A 22,546-nucleotide genomic window follows, 5' to 3' on the forward strand; every position below is an offset into this window, starting at 1 on the left:
ATTTTGTTCACAACCATCTGCTTTTGTTCCTTGTCATCTCAAACTTCTTTCCACATAGTGAGTATAGCATTATATTCATAAACATATACTCTATACATAGATGCCACATTGGAGGCTTCAGCCCGCTGCAGCGATATGTCAACATGGGCGCCATATTGGACCTGGCAAGACTGGCCTGTAACCAAGCCCCCAGGAAGAGCGCTCGTCGTTGATCCCAACTTTCATAGTGGTCAAACGGCGGTACTGCTACTTCCATGTCCGTCACATGATGCATTGGGCCCAAAAAGACTTTCCCCATTGACTTACATTGGGAAAGAGACGTCTGTAACTCAGCGGATAATTTCTTTTGAGGTAAATAAACTCCCCAGTACGAACACTCTAATAGCCCTTATTTAAATCATCAGGTTTTAAAAGTTGTAAAACGCACTAATAGCTGAATCCAGAGTTATTTCTCTTCCTCCATCCAAGTGAATGAGACCCAGACCGAGGCTGGAGCGCAAGCCGTGACAACAGCGTGACGTGTAGATTCGGATACTTTTCCAGTCGGAAGTCGAACCATTTAGGCTTCATGCGCCACTGAGCAACTTTCATAGGAATGAACAGGATTCTCTTAATACATCCATGCCTGTAACCCTATACAAGTGAACAGGGGAGCTGTGACGTTAACGTATTTAACAGTTTTTCACAGAAATCTTTGGGAAAAGAAAAAAAAATAATGTTAACTTAACGTTACTCCTTGTAGATCCTAAACACTTGAATATAAAACGACTCATTGAAATCGGTTGAGAAATGTAGATGTTATAGTGCTTTTTATCAAGAAAAGCGGCAGCTCCCCCGTTCACTTGTATGTTTTTATGGGCCAGTCTTGCCCTGTCCAATATGGCGCCTATGTTAACGTATGGTCCAGGAGTCAATGCGGCATTTATGGTTATCATAACCAATAGAAATAATGGCCAAAACTATTTAAATTGTAAATTGTAATAAACCACAATTATCCTTTAATTGTCCCAATCTAAAAGAAAGGAAAAGTGACCCTGAGGCCTTCTTGTAGGTACGACTCATCAGTGCTGTTGTCCTTTTTGGTCATCAGTCTTGCTAAACCATGTCACCTGGAGCGAGGAGGTGGGGGTAATTGGTGCACAGCAGGGGTCAGTGAGTGGCTGGGGGCCGCGGAGCTGGTGGAGGCGGAGGTGGCGGCGGTGGGGTGATGAAATTGGAAAAGCATGTGGAGATAGATGTGACTGCGAGACGGATCCAGACACTTCCAGATGCCCGGGCGCTGAGGGGCCGAGGGCCGCTAGCAGAGCCACCCTCCCGGGGGATGTGACTCACCTGGAAGGAGGGCCAAGCACTGCCAGATGTGGAGGAAGCCGCCTGGGTCCCTCACGCCAAGCCCGTCTAACACTGTCTCGATTGTGCTACAGCATATGCTTCCAGTCAAGGGTGAAAAATGCAGGCACCAGCACATGCCAGAAGTCTTTCAAGCATAGCCCAGCAGTCAGCCTCCAGCCTTACACCCACTCTGATCCACACACACACACACACATACACAGAGATCCTCCCAGTCATCCAGCCAGTGTAGTGCAGACATGTCACCACACAGCAAGTCAAGGCTGGTTAAACTGTAAAGCAGCTAGAAGGGACCCAGTCCAGACAACCAACCCTGGGGATAAGCACTACACAGCACTCAGACAAACACACTGAACATGGTCCACACCTTAGCAAACATGGCAACCCATGTCCAGGATGAAAGCAGGAGGCAAAAAATGCAGAGAAAGGAGGGAATAAAGGAGTATTACACGTGTCTCGGTGTTGAGACAGAGGCTGAAGTGTCAGCCAGGGTCCAAACTAACACAGATGCCCCCCGAATGAGCCGCCTGAGTCAGACCAGACGGTTCCATCCCCCGTAGTAACATCCATATTGTGCTAATGGACCGCGGGACCCACGCGAGCCAGCACAGCCTTGACTGCATCAGACACAAGAGTGACACGATCGGAAAAAACCCAGGCAGCCCCACTTAACCTGACGCCCACTCTCTCGCACACACACAAGACGCTGATTTTGCAACACTGGGAATCGTCACTTGGCCCGTCTGTGTGTCTTTGTGTAAGTGTGTGTGAGCCTTGGAGGTGTTTCTGAGTGTGTGTGTGTAGGGACATGCAGCTGGTGAGCACACATCTCTTTCATACAAGCAAATCTCATCCAAATCCCCCCTCACCTGGAGACAACACACACACACACACACATTTGCACACACGCAGATGGCTACCTCCAGCCTGTAAAAGTCCGAGGGCCCTGCGCAGGAATGTGCGTGTTGCACAATGACCTCATTGTGCCGTGATATGGCTTGTCTGAGCCACGCTCTGTGGCAGAGTCACACCTGTTCCACCTATGCCAAAGGGGCTGACAAAGCCAGAGTTACATCAATCAGCATTTAGAGCACATAGACACACAGATGAGAGACACATGCGCTCACATGCAGAGGCACACACACACACACACACACACACACACACACACAGTGCTGATGTGGCACCGTCTCCGTCTGCAGCAGGGTGGCTCCCCCTGAACACTTATTATATTCAATGAGTTGGGAGACGTTATGATGGTTTGACATATTTCAAAATGCTTCATTTGCTTTGACTTGTTGGCTGTTTGAATAAGTTCACAAAAGACAACAGAACAGGCTCAAACAGGACACTTTGTCACTCTTAGAAAAAATATTTTCAGCATTTAATTAGAACTAAATGTCAGTCTCGCACCTTCCAACTGAAAACTTAAGTGGTTCACATACCGGTGTCTGTTTCCTGCCCTCCTGAAACATAGGACATGATGACATCTAAGTCATAATTGCGTCCGTGGGTCCTCCCCCAGAAAAATTTGAGTTACAGAGACTTTGTTTCCTGCATTCTGGTGACTTTAAAAGAGTGAAAATAACAAAATAATAAGTACTCAGCATTTTTATGTTAAACTTTTAAAACTGAATATTTTGCCCCTCTGGTGTGAACTTGGTGAGTGAATCTCTGCTATAAACTAATATTCATCCGTTTTTATTCATTTATATATATATATATATATAAACTCGGGAAAAAAAGCTTGGAAATTTGTGTTTGGTGGATTATTTCTCTGTTGTTACAATGCTAATTGGCATTTTATTTGACATCATTGGAAAGCCTGTTTATTTATCTTCACAATGATGTCCAACTTGTAAGGATCATGCATTTGTGGGATGAGCAGCACAGCTGATTATGTCGGTAGCGCCCAAGTAAAATTTGCCAAAATGCTCCGTCAATGGTAAACAGTGTATTCTCCTGTTGGTATCGACTCTGGTTTTGAGTTGTTTGGTGGATTGGATGATTGAACTCTCTATCAGTAACAAGGAACAAACAAGACATATTGGCTATTTTACACTTTATTCATTTAATACACCGTCAGGAGCCTCAGTAGCGGTGGAAGATCCATACGCAGCCACAACAGCCTGGCACCTCCTCCTCATGCTGGTCACCAACCTGGTCACACGTTGCTGTGGGATGGCGTTCCATTCCTCAACCAGGATTGGTTGCAGGTCAGCCAGCGTGGTTGTGTTGGTCACTCTAACACGTACAGCACGCCCAAGCTGATCCCACAAGTGTTGAATTGGGTTGAGGTGTGGACTCTTGGCAGGCCGTTCCATTCTCTCTACTCCCACATTGTGGAGGTAGTCTGTGATAACCCTGGCTCTGTGGGGGTGAGCGTTGTTTCTTGGAGGATGAAGTTAGGTCCCAGATTGTGGAGATATGGGATCGCCACTGGCTGCAGAATCTCATCCCGATATCTCACTGCATTGAGATGGCCTTCAATGATGACAAGCCTTGTTTTGCCAGTGAGGGAGATGCATACAATCAGCATAGCAGGAGAATACAGTGTTTTCTTGGGCGCTACCCACATATTCAGCTGTGCTGCTCATCCCAGAAATGCATGATCCTTACAAGTTGGACATCATTGCGAAGGTAAATAAACAGGCTTTCCAACGATGTAAAATACAATGCCATTTAGTATTGTAACAACAGAGAAATAATCGACCAAACACAAATTTCCAAACTTTTTTTTCCGAGTTTGCCAGTGTTTGGTTTGTCCATTCTGGGCTGCCAAAGAAACAACATGGCGGATGTGTATAGCTCCACCTTCCGGTTCCCCCTCCACGTAAACACTGTTAGCATGTTGAGAGCCATGCGGAGGCAATAGAAATGCTCCAAATCTCACATTTAGCACCTTTAAACTGCCTCCTTTTACACACACACACACACCTGGTCAATCGCTGTGTCAGATTATTTCTGAAAGTTACAAAAATTGACGAACGCAGCCTCCCGATTCCACTGAAGAAACCTGGGTTTCAGACGCTGTGAGACGATCTGACAAACACTCCGTTTGCCGCATACTGAGGCAACTAAGTGGCACTTACTGTAAATGAATTAATGAGAACCCGCCTGGGCTGACATTATGAGCCAGTCTTAGCTTATCCGGTACATATGTCAGCCAATAAAGAAGAGAGATTGCAGTACGGAAATGCCAAAGATATGTTTAGAGGTCATTTAGAGTTTTATAGTTTCTTAATTGTTCTAGGCTGGATATTTATATATTTGAGTCTATTTTTCTTTTCTCAACTTTAGTATACTTTTGTGTTGTTTTTTGCAGTTGCTGATATAATTTAATGTCCAGTGAAGTTCACATTAGCCTTTTGCGTTTTTGAAAAGTTTATGTTACAACTTTAAAATATCACGCGGGCTTTACTGTCTTTCACAGGCTCTAGTGGGTTCAGTTTTAGTGGGTTTTTTAAAGTTTTTGATGCCAAATCACAGCATGTTTTTTTTTCTATGGTGTTCCTCAAGGTCTTGGTGTCTTAATGTGATATTTTGGAGGGATTATTGATCATTTTTTATCAATTCTCGAATGAAAAAAAGGTTAAATTTAGCACCAAATCTGTGTAACAAATGGTATCAACCCAAAAAATTACTGCAACAACTTATGAGACATAATAGAGCATGAGGATGGAAATCATATATTTAGATCATAATGGTCTAAACCCTTATACACTTTTATAATTCATTTTAAATAATTCATTCATTCATTTGTGTATATTTCTGATTCATGACTAGAAGAACTTGACACACAGTAATGAGCTGCATCTCAAATTAATCATCAGTCTCCCAGCTTTCAGATGATGTTCACCACTTCCATGTGACATCTACTGCTGACCCGCTATTGCCCCCTAAAGATCCCCTGTACCCCCATAAAAAAGACAAAAACAGGTCTATTGTGGGTCTCAGAGGGTTAAGTATATGCATTGTAAATAACCACAATTAAGGGATCCTCAAAGGGATCAGAAATGTAATTTTAGTTTGTGTTGGAATATGAATATCGTCACAAACACACCCATATCAGTCAGGCTATAGAATAAATAGATGATAGAGTAAAGGTCTTCACTTCACTCCATTAGAATCGTACAGATCATCACTTTGAAACTGAAATTCAAAAGCACATTAGAAATCACAGTCTCCTTCACTACTTGTTTTCCACTAACCAATATTTGTCACAGTCACTTCCTGGAGCCCACGACAGACTCATTAAGATGGTTGCCGCAGTGTCATCTGATCCACTGGCTCATTGGTCTGACGGGTCCCCAGTGCCGGAAGAGCACTTCCAGGAAGCCCATCGGCTACTCTTGCGATAAAGGCTTCGCTGCAGAGGGCCAAAGTGATCAGGGTCAGTGGGAAATGACTGCTGTTTGTCATATTATCACTACCACTCTGAGAAGAATCAATCAATAGCAATCTTGTGAAGGTCTCTCTGGGAGAGCTGCTGCTGCTGTTGATGATGCATACTAACACTGATGGGAAAGCTCGCTCGGAACCACCTCACGGTGTCACAATGAACTCATCAAGGAATTAGATGATGAAGCCGTTTAAACGGCAGAGTGAGAGCTAGACACAGTATATCTACATTTCACAGATTCACACAACTGTCACGGCAGATTCGTAGTTTGTTTCAATACTAGGGCTGCGGTCGAAAAGTAAAAAACAAAATGACGTCCTAATGTCTTTTCCTAACCGCTTTTCCTTGACCTCGATGGAAAACGTCATGAGGTCAAGGAAATATGAGGAGGAGAATTCAGAAGGACTTAGGAAATCAACCGTGGTCTTAAGAGAATCCGACTACACTTTCACTTTAGGCTCCGTAATTATGATGCGACGGCGGCGGATGTTAGTGACGTGAGTCTGCTGTGGTGTTAAATAGGTCTTTCAGTGACAGGCCGCTTCACCCACCGTGTGAAAGAGAGATACAGCCGGTCTTTCTACTGCTGGAACACTTTACATCAACATATAATAAAGAAGACACAAATACACCCATCTTTCCCTTTTTTTGTGTGCATATAATATGTATATATACATTATGTATATGTGTATACATATGCATGTTTGCATGTGTAGGCGTATGTGGCCTATGTGTATGTATGTGGATATACGTGTGTATATGTGTGTATGTATATACAGTATATATGTAGATGTGAAAGTGTGTTTACTTATGTATGTTTTTCTTCTTCTTTCCTCCTCAGTTATCCATTAACTCTTTGTTCTATCTTACTCTTCTGTTCTGTATGTACCGCTGGGTGTATAAAATATAAGATACTATGGCAAATGGATGTGGATGTATTATTCATGAGTCATTTGCAATAAAAGTATTACAAATAAAACATATAATAAGCAATTATCTGATCTAATGTGGACACCCGGTGAAAAATCTCACTTCATTACGAAGGTTACTAATGTGTAAGTTTGCGCTAAGTGTATTTCACCGATGTTGCAGCCAGTACTACCCTGAGTGGACAGTATTTCCCCGCTGTAAGACTTGATACTAACTTATAACACTATTAAATCCATGCCCTACTTTATAACGGCAGTGGTTATGTCAAAGCAAGCGACTAATGTGCCTATTTGGAAATCACCTCCACTATTAACTGCGACCTGGGTATGTTTTTTCCTGTAATTCATCTGTGTTTCTGACCGTGAGCAGTGGCAACTTGGATGTGTGACGCAACTATGTCGTAGCAGGTGTATTGTTGAGGACCCAAGGAAGTAGTGTGAAGTAGTTTGTGGGAGCCGTTCAGCGACACCACAGGCCAAACATTCAGCCCGTTTCTGAGCAGGCATTACATTTTCCATTCTGATTCCATTGTACTGGAGGGGAGGCAGACATATCAGAGACAGATATCTCAAAACCTGGACGAATAAAACCAAAACTATCTGAATGGCTACCACTAGGGGGAGGTAAGAAAATATATAGTCACCTTCTTCCTACCCATTTCCACTCTCTTTGCGCGTTCGCGTGGAGGGTCCGCCATATTAAGTACCGTTCCAAACCAGTTAGCGGGGAGTGGAAGTGGGTTATAAAACCCTCCAACGGCGAGGCTGCATCGATGCCAACTTGCCGACGATCGGACCTAAGATCTATGAAACTGCTCAAACTAAGATGAATATTTAATTTATTTTACTTTATTGTCATACATACGTTATCGACTTAAAGTAAATAGATTGTATTTAGGATCAAATATATCCTTGTCCACTCTAGAGAACAGTAGACATGTTGTTAATTGTTACATACATATATACAACATATATTTATTATTTTTTACCCCTACCAGCAACATTAAAGTGGCAGTAGGCAGTATATGTTTTTGGCATCATCGGGCAAAGATTCCATAATAACCTTTCAGCATATTGTAATTCAAGTGTTCTGAGAGAAAACTAGACTTCTGCACCTCCTCTTGGGTTTTCAGGCTTTAAAAAATATAGCCCCGTGACGGGAGAGTTTGACCAATCACAGGTCATTTCAGAGAGAGAGAGCGTTCCTATTGGCTGTGCTCCGGTCATGTGACCGGAACTTGGCGTTCCTTCACCAGATTTCACAATGGCGGTGGCGTCACAAACTTTCTCATTTTACAGCTAAACCGTGCACTACAAGATGATTCTGAAAACATCTGAGGAGAGAAATAGACATTAACGTAACAGAATATTGATTCATATTTGATCAGCGCTGCCTAGTTTGACCGTTTGGTCGGAGTTCACGAGTGATTGACAGCCGGCTTTCATAGACGGCAGCTGGACAGCAGACCTCAGATCAGCTCTTACTGCTTGTTTTCCTCCTGTCTGTGAAATCTTGCAGATGCCGTTAGGAGCACCGGAGGACACAGAGGAATATGATTTTTTCCAGGTTACCTGTCTCATGTACTACTGTCACGATATAGCGACGTTTTATAAAAATAACTTTTTTTAATCATATTTGCTCCAATCCCTCCTACTTCAGCTTTAAGCACCGTTCCAAACCAGTTAGCGGGGAGTGCAAGTGGGTTATGAAACCCTCCAACGGCGAGTTTACATCGATGCCGATTCAACCGGCTGCCCTCACTGACGACGTGCAACGCCGTTTTGTGTTCGTCATGGAACGCGATCCAATGTCAGCTCTGTGAAACTGCTCAAACTAAGATAGATATCTAATTTATTAATTCATTTATTATTTAATTTATTCTTTTTTTACCACTGCATTGATTTATACAGAACATTTACATTAATATTCTTATTTATTTATACTATTCTTGCATATTTACACAGTTAATGATAGATCCTATTTTTCATCATTATTTGCAGTGTTGTTAACAAATTTCATATTTGTATTTTCTTATGATTTCTTTACGGTGAACAGCAGTAGCGTGACTGATTAATAGGATCTGAAAACCAGGCTCTTTAATACTGTGTTTTGCCGTATAAGCAGACATACGTAGGCTCCTTCCCACCAAAGTGCAGTGCAGTTTGAGTGTGCTGGAGCAGACGCTGACAGCGACCAGATCCTGGTGTGTTGAAACAGTGATCTGGGTGGGTATGAGAGCACGGTGGGTTAGCGCTGGTGCTGTGGAGGCTGCAGCTGAGAGCTCAGAGCTGTGGGATTGTGGGATTGTGTCAGGCTGAAAGGGGATCCAGCACAGGGCAGAGAAACACAGCAGCTCCCCCTCACTGCTGGAGCACACCGCTGACACGCTGCCAAGTTCTCAGGGCTCCGCAGCACGCACACACATGCACACTTACACATGCACACTCACACATGGTGCAAGCACAAGAGCAAAAAGTACATATTCATACAGAGTAGCGCACACACACAGTCACATGGCATTCACACAATGTTTCACATCCAGTCACACACATTTGCACACAAAAATACATGCATATATCATCGACAAATAGACACACAGATGCAACCTCAAACACACACACACACGCAGATGCACACGTATCCAAACATAAAAGTACAGACTCTCACTTCAAACTAAAGCTTTGCTGAGTTACAAGAAGCACACATAATAGCCTATAAGGTGCTCCTCGGTGACATACCTTTGTGATTTTTTTTAAAGTACTGAGAGATTGTAGAAATGTGGAGGGAGGATCGAGGAGGGAGAGAGAGAGCAGACATTTTCACCAGCAAAATGGATTTCTTTTGTTTCTGATTCATCTCATCTTCTGCAGCCAAGTGTCAAATAGATTCAGATTTTGAAAAGCAATGTAGTAGTCATAAAAGTAAATCTGTATCTTGTTTTTTCTGTTGTTTTCTGCTGTTATTTTGTGGTCAGCATTGAAAAGAGTTGAAGGTATAGTTTGACATTTTGGGACATACACTTGTTCACTATCTTGCCGATAGTTAGTTGTCATGTCTGTACGGTAAACATGAAGCTATATACGGCCAGCAGTTGGTTAGCTTAGCTTAGCATAAACACTGGTTTTTACTGGGGATTATGTGACCTCAACGTGTCCACATTTTTATCAACTCATTTGAGATAAAAAAAAAACTGTTAATACGTTCATCTAGATCGCCTTTACTGTAATTATTACATTTGCTCAGAGCAATATTAAGCAGCAGCCAGTGCAACCCAGTAACCAGAAATAATGTTAGCATTGTACGTTTCTGCAAACCACGGATACGTTGAATGTCGACGTTTCTGAACCAAAAATATGTTTGATGAATACGTGTCATATCAGCCTCGTATCACGCAAGTAACAACGTAACGTAACAACGTAACGTAACAACGTAACGTAACAACGTAACTCAATAACGACCGCGCTCAGTGGAATTTCTTACGTAATGTAACATAACAAGTGTACGTCAACTTTGACTTTTGGTTTCACACGGGGACACAAACAGCGGTCTGGGTGAAAGTCCTGCGTTTGTTTGCATGCAAAAATTGATTTTTGAATGACTACAACGCTATTAGTGTTTATGTGTTTTTTTTAGGGCTGTCAATCGAATAAAATATTTAATCGCAAATTAATCAAACGTTTTTCTGTTCAAAATGTACTTTAAAGGGGAAATTTATCAAGTATTTAATACTCTTATCAACATGGGAGTGGGCAAATATGCTTGCTTTATGCAAATGTATGTATATATTTATTATTTTAAATCAATGAACAACACAAAACAATGACAGATATTGTCCAGAAACCCTCACAGGTACTGCATTTAGCATAAAACAATATGCTCAAATCATAACATGGCAAACTGCAGCCCAACAGGCAACAACAGCTGTCAGTGTGTCAGTGTGCTGACTTGACTATGACTTGCCCCCAAACTGCATGTGATTATCATAAAGTGGGCATGTCTGTAAAGGGGAGACTCGTGGGTACCCATAGAACCCATTTTCATTCACTGATCTTGAGGTCAGAGATCAAGAGACCCCTTTGAAAATGGCCATGACAGTTTTTCCTCACTGAAATTTAGCGTAAGTTTGGAGCGTTATTTAACCTCCTTCTCGACATGCTAGTATGACATAGTTGGTACCAATGGATTCCTTAGGTTTTTTAGTTTCATATGATACCAGTATAAGTAGCCGCTACAACCTAAAAATCGCAAGTTAGTGGCGGTAAAACAAATTTGCATTAACGTGTTTTTATCATCATCATTACAATCCACGTACCAATAATGTTTCCTCCAATACATTGGATGTGTATTCTACACACACTACTGGCTGGAATAAAAAAGACAAAACACATGTTGGGATGTCTGTTTTGGGACGGGCGTTGAGCGTGACCTGTTAGGACCCATCAGGGTGAGCCATCAGCCAGCCGTCCAGTCACTCCAGTTCCTGTGATGAGTTCCAGACTGGCTTTTGCTCCTTGTCAACCTCCCCCCACCTAAAGCCTGCCTCTGGACTCCCTTCATCCCTCGCTCGCTTTTCTCCCTTGTGTCCCATCGCCACACATCATCAATACCCCTCAACTCTTCTGTCACACACACCCCTCCCTCCCACGCACACACACACACACACACACACACACACACACACACACACACAGACACAGAGCCCTACCCTTCACCCCCTCAGCACCCCTCTGGAACCCCTCACTTCAAAAGCCTGCCAGCTTAACATGTCATTGATTAGAGCAGGAGGGGCCTGCAGCCTAGAGGGTGTTGGGGGGTGTTGGGGTTTCACCAGCTATCTATCACTACTGGGGAATCACACACACAATCAGACAATCAAAGACAGCACTCAGATCTCATACACATATCCATTATGGCCTGCTGTGGACTTGTGTCTTCTCTGAGGCCTGTACTACGAAGCAGGATTTGGGGTTAGTGAGGTAACTTTCAGGGTTATCTTCCCTACGACGGTGGTTCACTTCTTACCGGGATAGATCGCCATGGTAACTTATGCTGAACACCTAACCTGCTCCAGAGCAGGTTACGTTGCCTACTGACTAATCAGAGCTCTGTGCGCAGATCGTATGATAATATTACAAAAATACAGAGAAGTTTAAGTCATAATCCAGGCTACAAACAACACAGTTTAAACTGACAAATGCAGGAAGGTTGCTGGCTGTATGCTGTGGGTGTTTACCGCTTTGAATTATGTTTTTATATTTATATTTTAACTTGCTCTCAGGTCCGTTTCACACCGCCCGGAGACGGGGACGCAGCTGAAAGAAGGCTGAACTAGTCATACACGCCACAACTTCATCAATATCATAATGTAAACCACTGTAATCTAATCATCCATTCTGTTTTTAAAGCTATTTATAATATCACTGCCCCGTCTACACGACTGACTTTTGAGTGTTCTGTTAAAGCTTCAGTAGGCGAGATTAGAGCAAATATGATTTAAAAAAGTTGTTTTTATAAAACGGTCGCTATATCGTGACAGTAGAACATGAGACAGGTAACCTGAAAAAAGTCATGTGCCTCTGTGTCCTCCGGTGCTCCTAACGGCATCTGCAAGATTTCACAGACCGGAGGAAAACAAGCAGTAAGAGCAGATCTGAGGTCTGCTGTCCAGCTGCCGTCTATGAGAGCCGGCTGTCAATCACTCTCGAACTCCGACCAAACGGTCAGACTAGGCAGCGCTGATCAAATATGAATCAATACTATGTTACGTTAATGCCTATTTCTCTCCTCAGATGTTTTCAGAATCATCTTATAGTGCACGCCGCCGCCATTGTCAAATATGGTGAAGGAACGCCAAGTTCCGGTCACATGACCGGAGCACAGCCAAAAGGAGCGCTCTATCTCAATGAAATGACCTGTGATTGGTCAAAGTCTCCCGTCACGAGCTAGATTTTCTAAAGTCTGAAAACAGAGCCATGAGGAGGAGCAGAAGTCTAGTTTTCTCAGAACACTTGAATTACAATATGCTGAAAGGTTATTATGGAATTGTTGCCCAATGATGCCAAAAATGTACTGCCTGCTGCCACTTTAAATTAATAAATCTGTTAATTTACATATTCACACATCTGCATTTTTTTTCTTTTGCCAGCTGTCCTTCCTGCATTTGGCAGCTTCTACTTTTTTAGTCTGGATTATGTGTTTAACTTCTTCGTATTTGTCTAATATTATAGACGTTTGTAAAAATGTGCCGCTCTGCTGACGGTAGACTTGTCCATGTTTGCGATTGGTCAGATGCTGCAAAAACCCCGCCCCTTTCATGTGAACGCGCTCGTAACCAGACTGAGAAAGCCTGGGTTGATTTACCGAGTTGATATCCACTGTCGGTAGGACCACTTCACCGTTGTTCGGCTTAGTTAAGCCAGATAACTAGAAGCTACCCTGGGTATGTTGAACTCTCTTCGTACTACAGGCCCTCTGGTGCACAACATCCCGCTTCTATTTAATTATCAGTCCTAGAAACAGATGGAATGCAAACACTGATAACAGCAACGTCTGCGGTGAGTCATCATGTTCTGCATCATCAATCATAGAATCATTTTCAAGTGCGATGGAAGCTGTTGCTCCGCTCTGCCAGCATGTGTAGGTGGTAGCAGCTAGCGGGGGTTGGCTAAGGGGGTTGGTCGCGGTGAGTAGCACCCTGGGGTGGTCTCGAGCCTCCCCTGTACACCTGCACACACATAGACACGGTCACGGACAAAGGTATACTTACACACACGCTCACACACACACACACACACGCACACACATTCCCAGGTTGGACATGTGGCAGGCCACCCAGCGCTCTCGGTGCTCCCGCTCCTTTAAAACACATCTGGTAGCTCCATTAACGCGGCAGCAGGAGAGAGAGAGAGAGAGTTACTCCCTCCGTCTCCGCTGAATCCTCACTTACACTCCTCATCGAGACCGCACCACCTCGGCGAAGGGGATAATTGGCCAAATGAGATGTTTGCACACAGCCGACTGTGTATGTCAACAACCTATTTAACAGCGATTATGCCTTGAGCAATGATGTTTTAGCGCAGGTTTTCCCTGGCTGCCCTCCTTCCTGCCCTACTCTCTCTCACACACACACAAACATTCTCCCAAACACACTCATCAGTGTTGCTGTTTTGCAGCAGAAATACGGGAACGGAGGTCGTTTCTACCTCCGTAATGCTGTTGTAGTGATGTAGAGCTCTCTGCAGAGTGTGTATCATGTTCATGAGGCAAGTAACAGCTACTTTAACACGCCTACACATTGTCTGTTTATGCATGAGACAATAGCAAAACCCACAGCGCTCCCCCCCCAGTTATCTGGTCTCGTCATCGTCACATCTATATGGAGCGCCAACTGTGTTCACATTCAGGTCTTGTGGCAGCTCCAACCTGTCCTACGCAGGGAAAGAAGTGCTTGAAATGAGTCAAAATGCTCTCCAACAAGCTGTTTGATCCTGACGCCATTTAAAGTACGCCGACACCGTCAGTTTCATTTCCACTTTCTCTTTTTTTTTTGCTTTTCTAAAGATGCAGTGGTGCAGTTTGGAAGCACAAAAGGGAAGTATAAGGCCAAGCACTAGGCTGGTTGAGAGAACCTAAAGCAGAGGCGGCAACTCCTACATGATTTCATCTGGATAAGTACACAATCAAAATAACAAGAGGATGGTTTCTTTTTGCACCGCAGGGTATGATTGTCTTCAACGCTATACCAAATTATACTGAACGCGCAGTGATTTCAGTATCTCCAAAAGGCACTGATGTCCCCTGCCACAGTATGGCCAAGTATTGATTTTTTTAAGTTGTAGAAAAGTTAGGTCTCAATGTGTAGTTGGTAGCAGATCAACTTTCAGACACGATATCATCTGTAAAAGCAGGATACAAAACAGAGAGCGCCACAGAGAGGGAAATCAGATGTTCTCCAGTTGATATCCGGAGCGTTAATATAGCAGCAAACAGCTATTGTCTGTTTAAAGATTAGGGCTGTCAAAGTTAACGTGATAACGCGTTAACGCAAATTCATCTTAAATTAACGCGTTAACACAACATGCGATTTTTATATTGTAGCGGGCTAACCTAAGGAATCCATTGGTACCAACCACGTCATACTAGCTTGTCACGAAGGAGGTTAAGTAACGCTCCAAACTTACGCTAAATTTTGGCGAGGAAAAACTGTCATGGCCATTTTCAAAGGGGTCCCTTGACCTCTGACCTCCAGATATGTGAATGTAAATGGGTTCTATGGGTACCCACGAGTGTCCCCTTTACAGACATGCCTACTTTATGATAATCACATGCAGTTTGGGGCAAGTCATAGTCAAGTCAGCACACTGACACACTGACAGCTGTTGTTGCCTGTTGGGCTGCAGTTTGCCATGTTATGATTTGAGCATATTTTTTTTATGCTAAATGCAGTACCTGTGAGGGTTTCTGGACAATATCTGTCATTGTTTTGTGTTGTTAATTGATTTACAATAACAAATATATACATACATTTGTATAAAGCAGGATATTTGCCCACTCCCATGTTGATAAGAGTATTAAATACTTAACAAATCTCCCTTTAAGATTAATTTTGAACAGATAAACGTGTGATTAATCACATTAAATATTTTAATCGATTGACAGCCCTAGTAAAGATATAGAGAAGTAATGTCTACCTGAGCAGAGAATGAAGTCTCCCTCTGTATGTGTTGTAATCAGTGCTTTTTTTAGTGCATGTTCATGCATGTGAGCGTGTAACAACTAGCTGAACATTGCTGCACAGGTGGTGACAATTATCTGATTAGTTTAGCAGTTTTAATATTGCTTTATTAGTGGCATTTAATGAACACCATTTCTCATAAACCCAAGATTATTACTTCACCAGCAGTCAAGTGGTGAGCTACGAGATTGTCCATAGAGGGCTGGACACTGTAGACATGTTTTAGACAGCAGAAATTACAGATGGAATTACTGCCAAATAACCCCAATATTAACCTCAAAATGTATTGAAAATTAGTTTATTATAAACATTATTTGATCGTTATATTCCGCTATTTCCCAATAGCTGATAATGTATTTAATAATATAATAATACATTTAATTTATTAGCAAATAATTTCTTTAAAATCTCCCTGAATCTTTACATTAGCTACCAGGTTACATTTGTGTAGACAGTAAGTCCACAATGGTGAGATTTGTGCCTGATCAGAAGTGCCGCTTCTCAAGCCTAAGGGCCTTATTTTAACCATTATATGCTATTTTAGCATATCATTATTAAATAATGTTTATAATAAAGTAATTTTTGATAGATTTTGAGGTAAATATTGGAGTAATTTGTCAGTAATTCCAAATAAATAATTCAAATAGGTTACTTGCTAATTATCACCTAATTACCATGAAATTTGCGGACCTGTAAAATTAAGTTTTTCATTCAAATCAACAGATTCAAAATGTTTGACAAGCTCTGATGTATTTCACTCTCGCCTGGCCAAAGCAAATTCTGCTGTAAAATAAAGTTGAATTTCATAGTTACTTTTCCAGAAGTAAAGTTTGACGGGGTTCTAGTTTACATTCTCAACGCACCTTTATTTGCCGGAGAACTTTCGGCCAAGTCTCCCCCCGATCAACAGCGTTGGAGCTCCACAACCGTATGGATAGACCATATCTCTAGGCTAAGCCATCAGAGATGTTCAGCTCCCCCTTCAGTGAAAGCGCTCCAGGTCAGTGAAACCAGAGGGGAGAGGGAGAGTCAAGCTGACCAGACCCTGAACAACTTTCATCTCTGATTACACAGCTTCTCTCTCTGGAGTGTATACACTTCTCCACCCCGGCATACTGATCAGGCCGATTAGCCCTCCATGATCACTGCAGCTCCACAGACTGGAGCGCCCCCTCCCCGCTCCACCCGCGCCTCTCTCTATCCTCCACCCCCTCCCCGAACCCTCTCCTACAGCACCTAGGGTTATCGTCAGAAGTCTATAGCCCCTCCGAAGTCTCAGTAGAAATCAGCAGGGCTGGATCGGTGAGCAGGCCCGGGCCAGAGGAGGCCTGGGAGAGGGAGGAGAGGTGCTCTGGCTCTTAAGAGACTCCCCTCCCGGCTTTTTGAAGGAGGAGGGCGAACGGAAGGAAAATCAATAGGCAACGAGCAGGAGGCCTGTGATGGCATGGCTAATCGGGTTTCTGCATTAATGTTTCAGATGCTGGGAGAACTCATTGCCGGGCTGGCTGTACTCAGGGCCTCAGCGCAGCCTTGCACAATAAGCAGCAAAACACCTACACACAAAAGGCAGCTGTGTAGCTTCACACACATTCACTCACTCAAGCACAAAAAAAAGAGAAATGGTCTCAATAAGAAGCTGTGTTTCCTCACACAGTCACACAACACTTTGGGGGTTGTGACAACAGTGTGGTTTTTCCCTGATTATATGCAACCATAATTCAAAAGAGCTGATAACACATAAGAGGTCTGGGACAATTACCTGGAGCAGGCACAAAGAGGGGAGGGAGCAGAAGTACAAGAAATTGCCCTGAAAAATGCAAGCCGTAGGTCACTGTTGAGATAAGCCCTTAAAACTGGTGGTGTGTGTGAGAGCCAGAGAGAGACATGCAGCAGCAGCAGCAGCAGCAGCAGCCGCTATAGCTGATGTGTTGGAGGAGCAGTCCTCCCAGACACTGAATCATAATCTCTGTAAACTCTGCCGGTATTCAGTGTTTATGCCACAGTTTTCCACATTGCTTTCCTCTGACATTAGCCGTAGTATAAATCAGGGTGCGACAGACAGGCAGCTCCCTTCTAGAGGCTGGTACGGGAAGGGGAGCTGCCACGGGCTGCACCCTGGGCCCCCACCCGCCTCCACCTCCACCACCACCACCTCCCTGCTTCACCACCAGATGTGCTCTGCTATCAGCTAACCCCCACCCCAACCAACCCCCCCCTCCTCCCAAAACACACGCACACACAGGCACCCTCATCCCACCACTCACACTGACACCACTAATGCCTCCAACCATGCTGAAATATTCACTCTCTGCTCTCCTACGCTCTAGCTCTGCTGGTCTGCAGCTTTGACTACAACAACAACAGCGATAGTTTAAGGCTTACTGCAAAAAGTGATGTAGTTCTGCTGCTGCCTTCAAGTACCCAACCCAGGCTTTTTTTTTTTTTCTTTTTATTAATAAGTCACCAAATGTTCATCTTGAACGTAGCTGCACAACGATCACTGACAATTTTTCACGTTTGATAGATTGGCAGTGTAGAAATGGGGGAGACAGGGGTGTGGCATGCAAGAAAGGTCCCAAGACTGTAATCTACGGTAGCTGACACGGGCAAGCGCAACTACATTGGCCCGAAATATTTCCATTAAAGAGGACATATCATGCTCATTTTCAGTTTCATGTTTGTATTTGGGTTTTTACTAGAACATGTTTACATGCTTTAATGTTCAAACAACACATTATTTTCCTCATACCGTCTGTCTGAATATACCTGTATTCACCCTCTGTCTGAAACGCTCCGTTTTAGCGCATTTCAATGGAATGGCAACATAATTGCGTTGCTATTACTATCTTGGGCCCATGTTTACTTCCTGTCAGCTGATGTCATTCACATACACTAAAACAGGAATTTTTTGGCATCGTTGGGCAAAACTTCTGCACCACAGACCTTATTTCAGGTATCTAACTAAAAACCCACTGACTTTGAGACGAGGGAATCAGAAGTGTTAAAATGCTAACTCATTTCCGGGTTTTAGGACATTTTTAGGACTCACCACTCTAAACAGAAACCATGCAAAGTCAAAAACACAAACAAATGCAACAGAAAAATGCTGCACATCCCGCCAACACAACGGGAGCCTCTAGAGGGAGCGCTAAACGGAACAACACCAACCCTTCAAGTGTTTTTGAACACACCTGATGATCTTGATCACTGACATAAAAAGGAGACTGTACTGAACAGATGCTAATTCACATTTTCTTCACACAATTCATACATTGCAAAATTAATTAAGTAGTTACCTTTAGTAGTGTACAGATTATTTTGATACAGAAAATGTGCAATAAACTGACACTTCAAGCTTTTTCATCACCAGAAACCCTTCATTAATTCAGCGAAGCAGAAACTTCCCAGACTAAAATGTGTATAAAATAATTGACAACAGCAAGCTGTGTAGTCATATATTTAGCTTGGTACATATTGGATAAGCCTAAATACCAATTTATCCTAATGGTCCAGGAAATAGGTTTCATTTGTATATACTTTTGATGGATGTAAACAGTAGTAAATGTAGTAAATACATTCATTCAGTGCTTGACTCACCAATGACATGATTGTCATGAAGTTGACGTTGACTCCTGCACTTCCTCAGCTGGTTCAGAGGAGCAGTTTTGTGGTGGTTCATTCAAAGAGGCCTCAAACAAGCAGAAACTGGGACAGCAGAGTTCACCATGTAGAGGACAGCCACAGCTTTGCATGTGGCAGCTCTGCTAAGCAGCACCTGCAGCTCATCAATGACTCAGGTGATTGACAAGGTGACAGTCGAGGCTCCGCCTTCACTATTGAGGTGACACTGGGCAAGAGGCTGCCTTCATGTCTTTATTGGAGAAATACAAGCTTACTACCAGAAAACACCAACAAGGAAATGTATGGCAGCACAGAGCTGCCATTGTTAGTGTAATAAAAAGGAAAGGACACCTTGTGATAAACTGGTCTCTTTTTCTTTTATATAATTCTTAGTTCTCTCTTGTATCCTCATGCTGTGCTGCGTCCACCAAATATCAGTCACTCCGTTCATCTTCTTTGCTTTCTCCCTTATCTTTAGCTAAGCAATCAGACATTAATGTTCCCCTCAGGTAGACATTACTCCTCAATAACTTTACATACACAATAGATGTTTGCTGCTATATTAATGCTCTATATTGAATAGAGAACCTTTAAATAATTTTAGAGTCGGTGAAAAAAAAAAGAAAGAAAAACAGGTCACAAACACAAACCTTATGAAATGGGTTGATCTGTCAGGGCCGTATGTACGACAGCGAATAAGGGTAGTTGCTATGTAAAAATAAATAATTACGGAGCTTGGGGAATGGGGGAGTAGTCCAAGAAAAACTATTCTGAGATTAAAGAAAAAAAAACACAAATTTGCAAGATTATAAAGTCATAATTAAATCAATTTATGAGAAAAATGAATGAGTAGCCGACAACACCACCTGGAGACTTGCACCCCAGGAAATACTAAACAGAACCTTGAATACTTTTCTGGTAAATGGATAAGGCACACAGATTCGTTACTGATGAGGCAGAGACGCGTTTGCAAAAGAAGTCAAATATTTTATTGGAATTAATCAAAGAAAAAGCACTAAATAAGATGGAACTGGAGCTGTAGGGAAGGAAGGGATGATTTAACAGATTCAAAATGAGGCAAGCCACTGTCTGAATTTAGTTGCTCCTAAAGTAATGCTATTATGGTGGAGGATGGCCTCTGAGAGAGCCAATGGTCCTGAAAGATAGTTAAATGTTTACTTAGGTGTTCTTTGTCTCTACTTTCCTTTAAAGGAGCCATATCGTGCTCATTTTCAGGTTCATACTTGTATTTTGGGTTTCTACTAGAACATGCTTACATACTTTAATGTTTAAAAAAAACATTATTTTCCTCATGCTGTCTGCTTGAATATGCCTGTATTTACCCTCTGTCTGAAATGCACCGTTTTAGTACATTTCAATGAAATTGCGTTGCTATAGCAACAGCTTGGGTCCATGTTTATTTCCTGTCAGCTGATGACATTCACATACACTGCAACAGGAAATAAACTGGGACCAGTTTAGAATGTTTACGTTGTAAAACTTTGAAATGTTCTAAATATTGTAGATTTGTGACATCACAAATGGACAGAAATCCTGACAGCTTGTTTCAAAAGCTCAGTTTCTGAATACGGGCTGCGTGTATTTCTCTGTGGATTAAGCGTTTCAATACTTTCACAGTATTTAAATAGAAGTTAAACCTGCTTTATAATATAAAAGCAATGAAAATGTCACTTTTTACAATATGGGACCTTTAACTTCTACAATATCAGCATTTACTTATGTTCATAAAGGAACACAAATAACTTCTATCTCTGACTAGTCTACACAAAGAAGGCGTGTCTTATATTTCAGTACAGCTAATATTTAAATCCAGCCGTTGAGAAGATGTTACCCCGAACACACTGCGTTGTCTGGAATACGCTGCTTAGCCTGCTGCCCCCGCAACTCGGCCCCGGATAAGCGGATGAGACTGGATGTATGGAGAGTCCACTATATTCTAATATGTTTTGCACTCTGCAGCTCACGTTACCGCAGTATTTAATGGGGGCATCTGTGGTGTGATGAGGTTGATCCAACCTTGCAAAGTGAAACGATGTGGCTCCTTAACAAATAACCCAACTATTTTTCATTACCACGGTTTTGCACTCCACTATTTTGCCTGTATTATATTTTCTTTCTTTCCCTACAATGGCCTTAATATACTGTAGTACATATGAGCAATAGCACTTGTGTTTTTACAGCTGAAAACCTCTTCCTTCTGTACAGGTTTGAGAGCAGTGTCAGGTTCAGGTTAAGCCTCCAGGACATCTTTCATGTATCAGTGTGCGCTGTCATTAAGGCTGTTTGTTGTCCTTCAGAAATACAGCACTTCACAGACTTAACAAAAGCATACAGCGCATGAGTGCATGTGTTAATAGACTGTGCATGTTCATGCTCGCACATAAAACATGCTCTTTTTCTACCTCATACACACTGAAAAGGCGTCCTGTTTCTGAGGTGCTCTCAGATCTTCGAGCAGAGCCGTTCTACAGTGACAGTATTGATTGTTCGGCAGCAGACACTCGTTTCTTCTCTGCTTCGACTCTCATCCTGGGATCTTGAGTCTCTTCAAACCCATTCTTTGAGTCTGCCGGTTGCTTATTGCTTCCCTTCGGGGGCCTTGCCCTGGACAGAGGTGGATGTAAGGATTGAAATGCCTTATTCATGTCACTTGAATGTATTCTTCCTCGACAGCTCCATACAGACAGGAAATGGTTGTCCTCACACACATACAACAGACTGAGGATGAGGAGAGAGAGGCACGCTGACGGATAAGAAACATCGACAAAATGCATAAAGTACTAGCTGTCCTCTCATTGAACTCCACTTTTCTATGTCTACATCTTCCCTAAAGGCCCGGACACACCAGCCCGACATCAGAGAACTAGCGGGGATGAAGGCCGACCATTGAGTCGCCTCACGTCGCCTTTGTCTCGGCCAAACAGATGCACTCGAACACACCGCAAAGACTACAGCCGACGGCCAACTACCACGTACGTTATACGTCTGCGTGAGAGGAAATAACTCTCCACACCAGCAGGCGGCGGTAGTCCGTATTCATCATTCAAAAAGAGAAACCAGAAGACAGAAGATGGTGGATATATGAGCTGTTGTTATGATACCTACATGAAACCACTCTCTCTCTCCACTTAGCTTCATTCCAGATGTTCATGTCGCTGTCAAATATCCGTGAATTGGAACGATCAGATAAGATGAAGATGAAAAATGAGAAGAAGCTTCTGTGTGTTTTTCCTCTTGACCTTACTTGTTGACTTGCTTTCCTCACGTCCGTTTCTCTTCTCATGCACTGATTTGTTTAAGCTGAACAGCCAATCAGAGTGATTTCTCTCACCGACGGGCGCCGCCGCCGATTCAACATACTAAATCGGCCGAAAAAACTCCAACACGGGCAGACTAGAGCACACACCGAAAAAACTAGACGCTCACCGACGGCCCCAAACTGTCTGACGGCTGACCGTTGGCTTGGTTTGTCAGCACCTTAAATCTAC

The 22,546-nt window shown here is 42.9% G+C and overlaps 1 protein-coding gene across 1 annotated transcript in view; it reads right to left on the minus strand.

Moving 5' to 3' along the window:
• The window catches only part of bnc1 (basonuclin 1), a 68,908-nt gene extending 49,669 nt beyond the window's left edge, over positions 1–19,239 (minus strand). Inside the window, exon 1 of the mRNA XM_037756816.1 lies at positions 19,014–19,239. Within this exon, the coding sequence (XP_037612744.1) occupies positions 19,014–19,031 (18 nt within the window). The 5' untranslated portion in view covers positions 19,032–19,239. The remainder of the gene's footprint in view (positions 1–19,013) is intronic.
• Positions 19,240–22,546: the final 3,307 nt, after the last annotated feature.

Source organism: Sebastes umbrosus, chromosome 2 (assembly GCF_015220745.1).
Source record: "Sebastes umbrosus isolate fSebUmb1 chromosome 2, fSebUmb1.pri, whole genome shotgun sequence".
Taxonomy (NCBI): Eukaryota; Metazoa; Chordata; class Actinopteri; order Perciformes; family Sebastidae; genus Sebastes; species Sebastes umbrosus.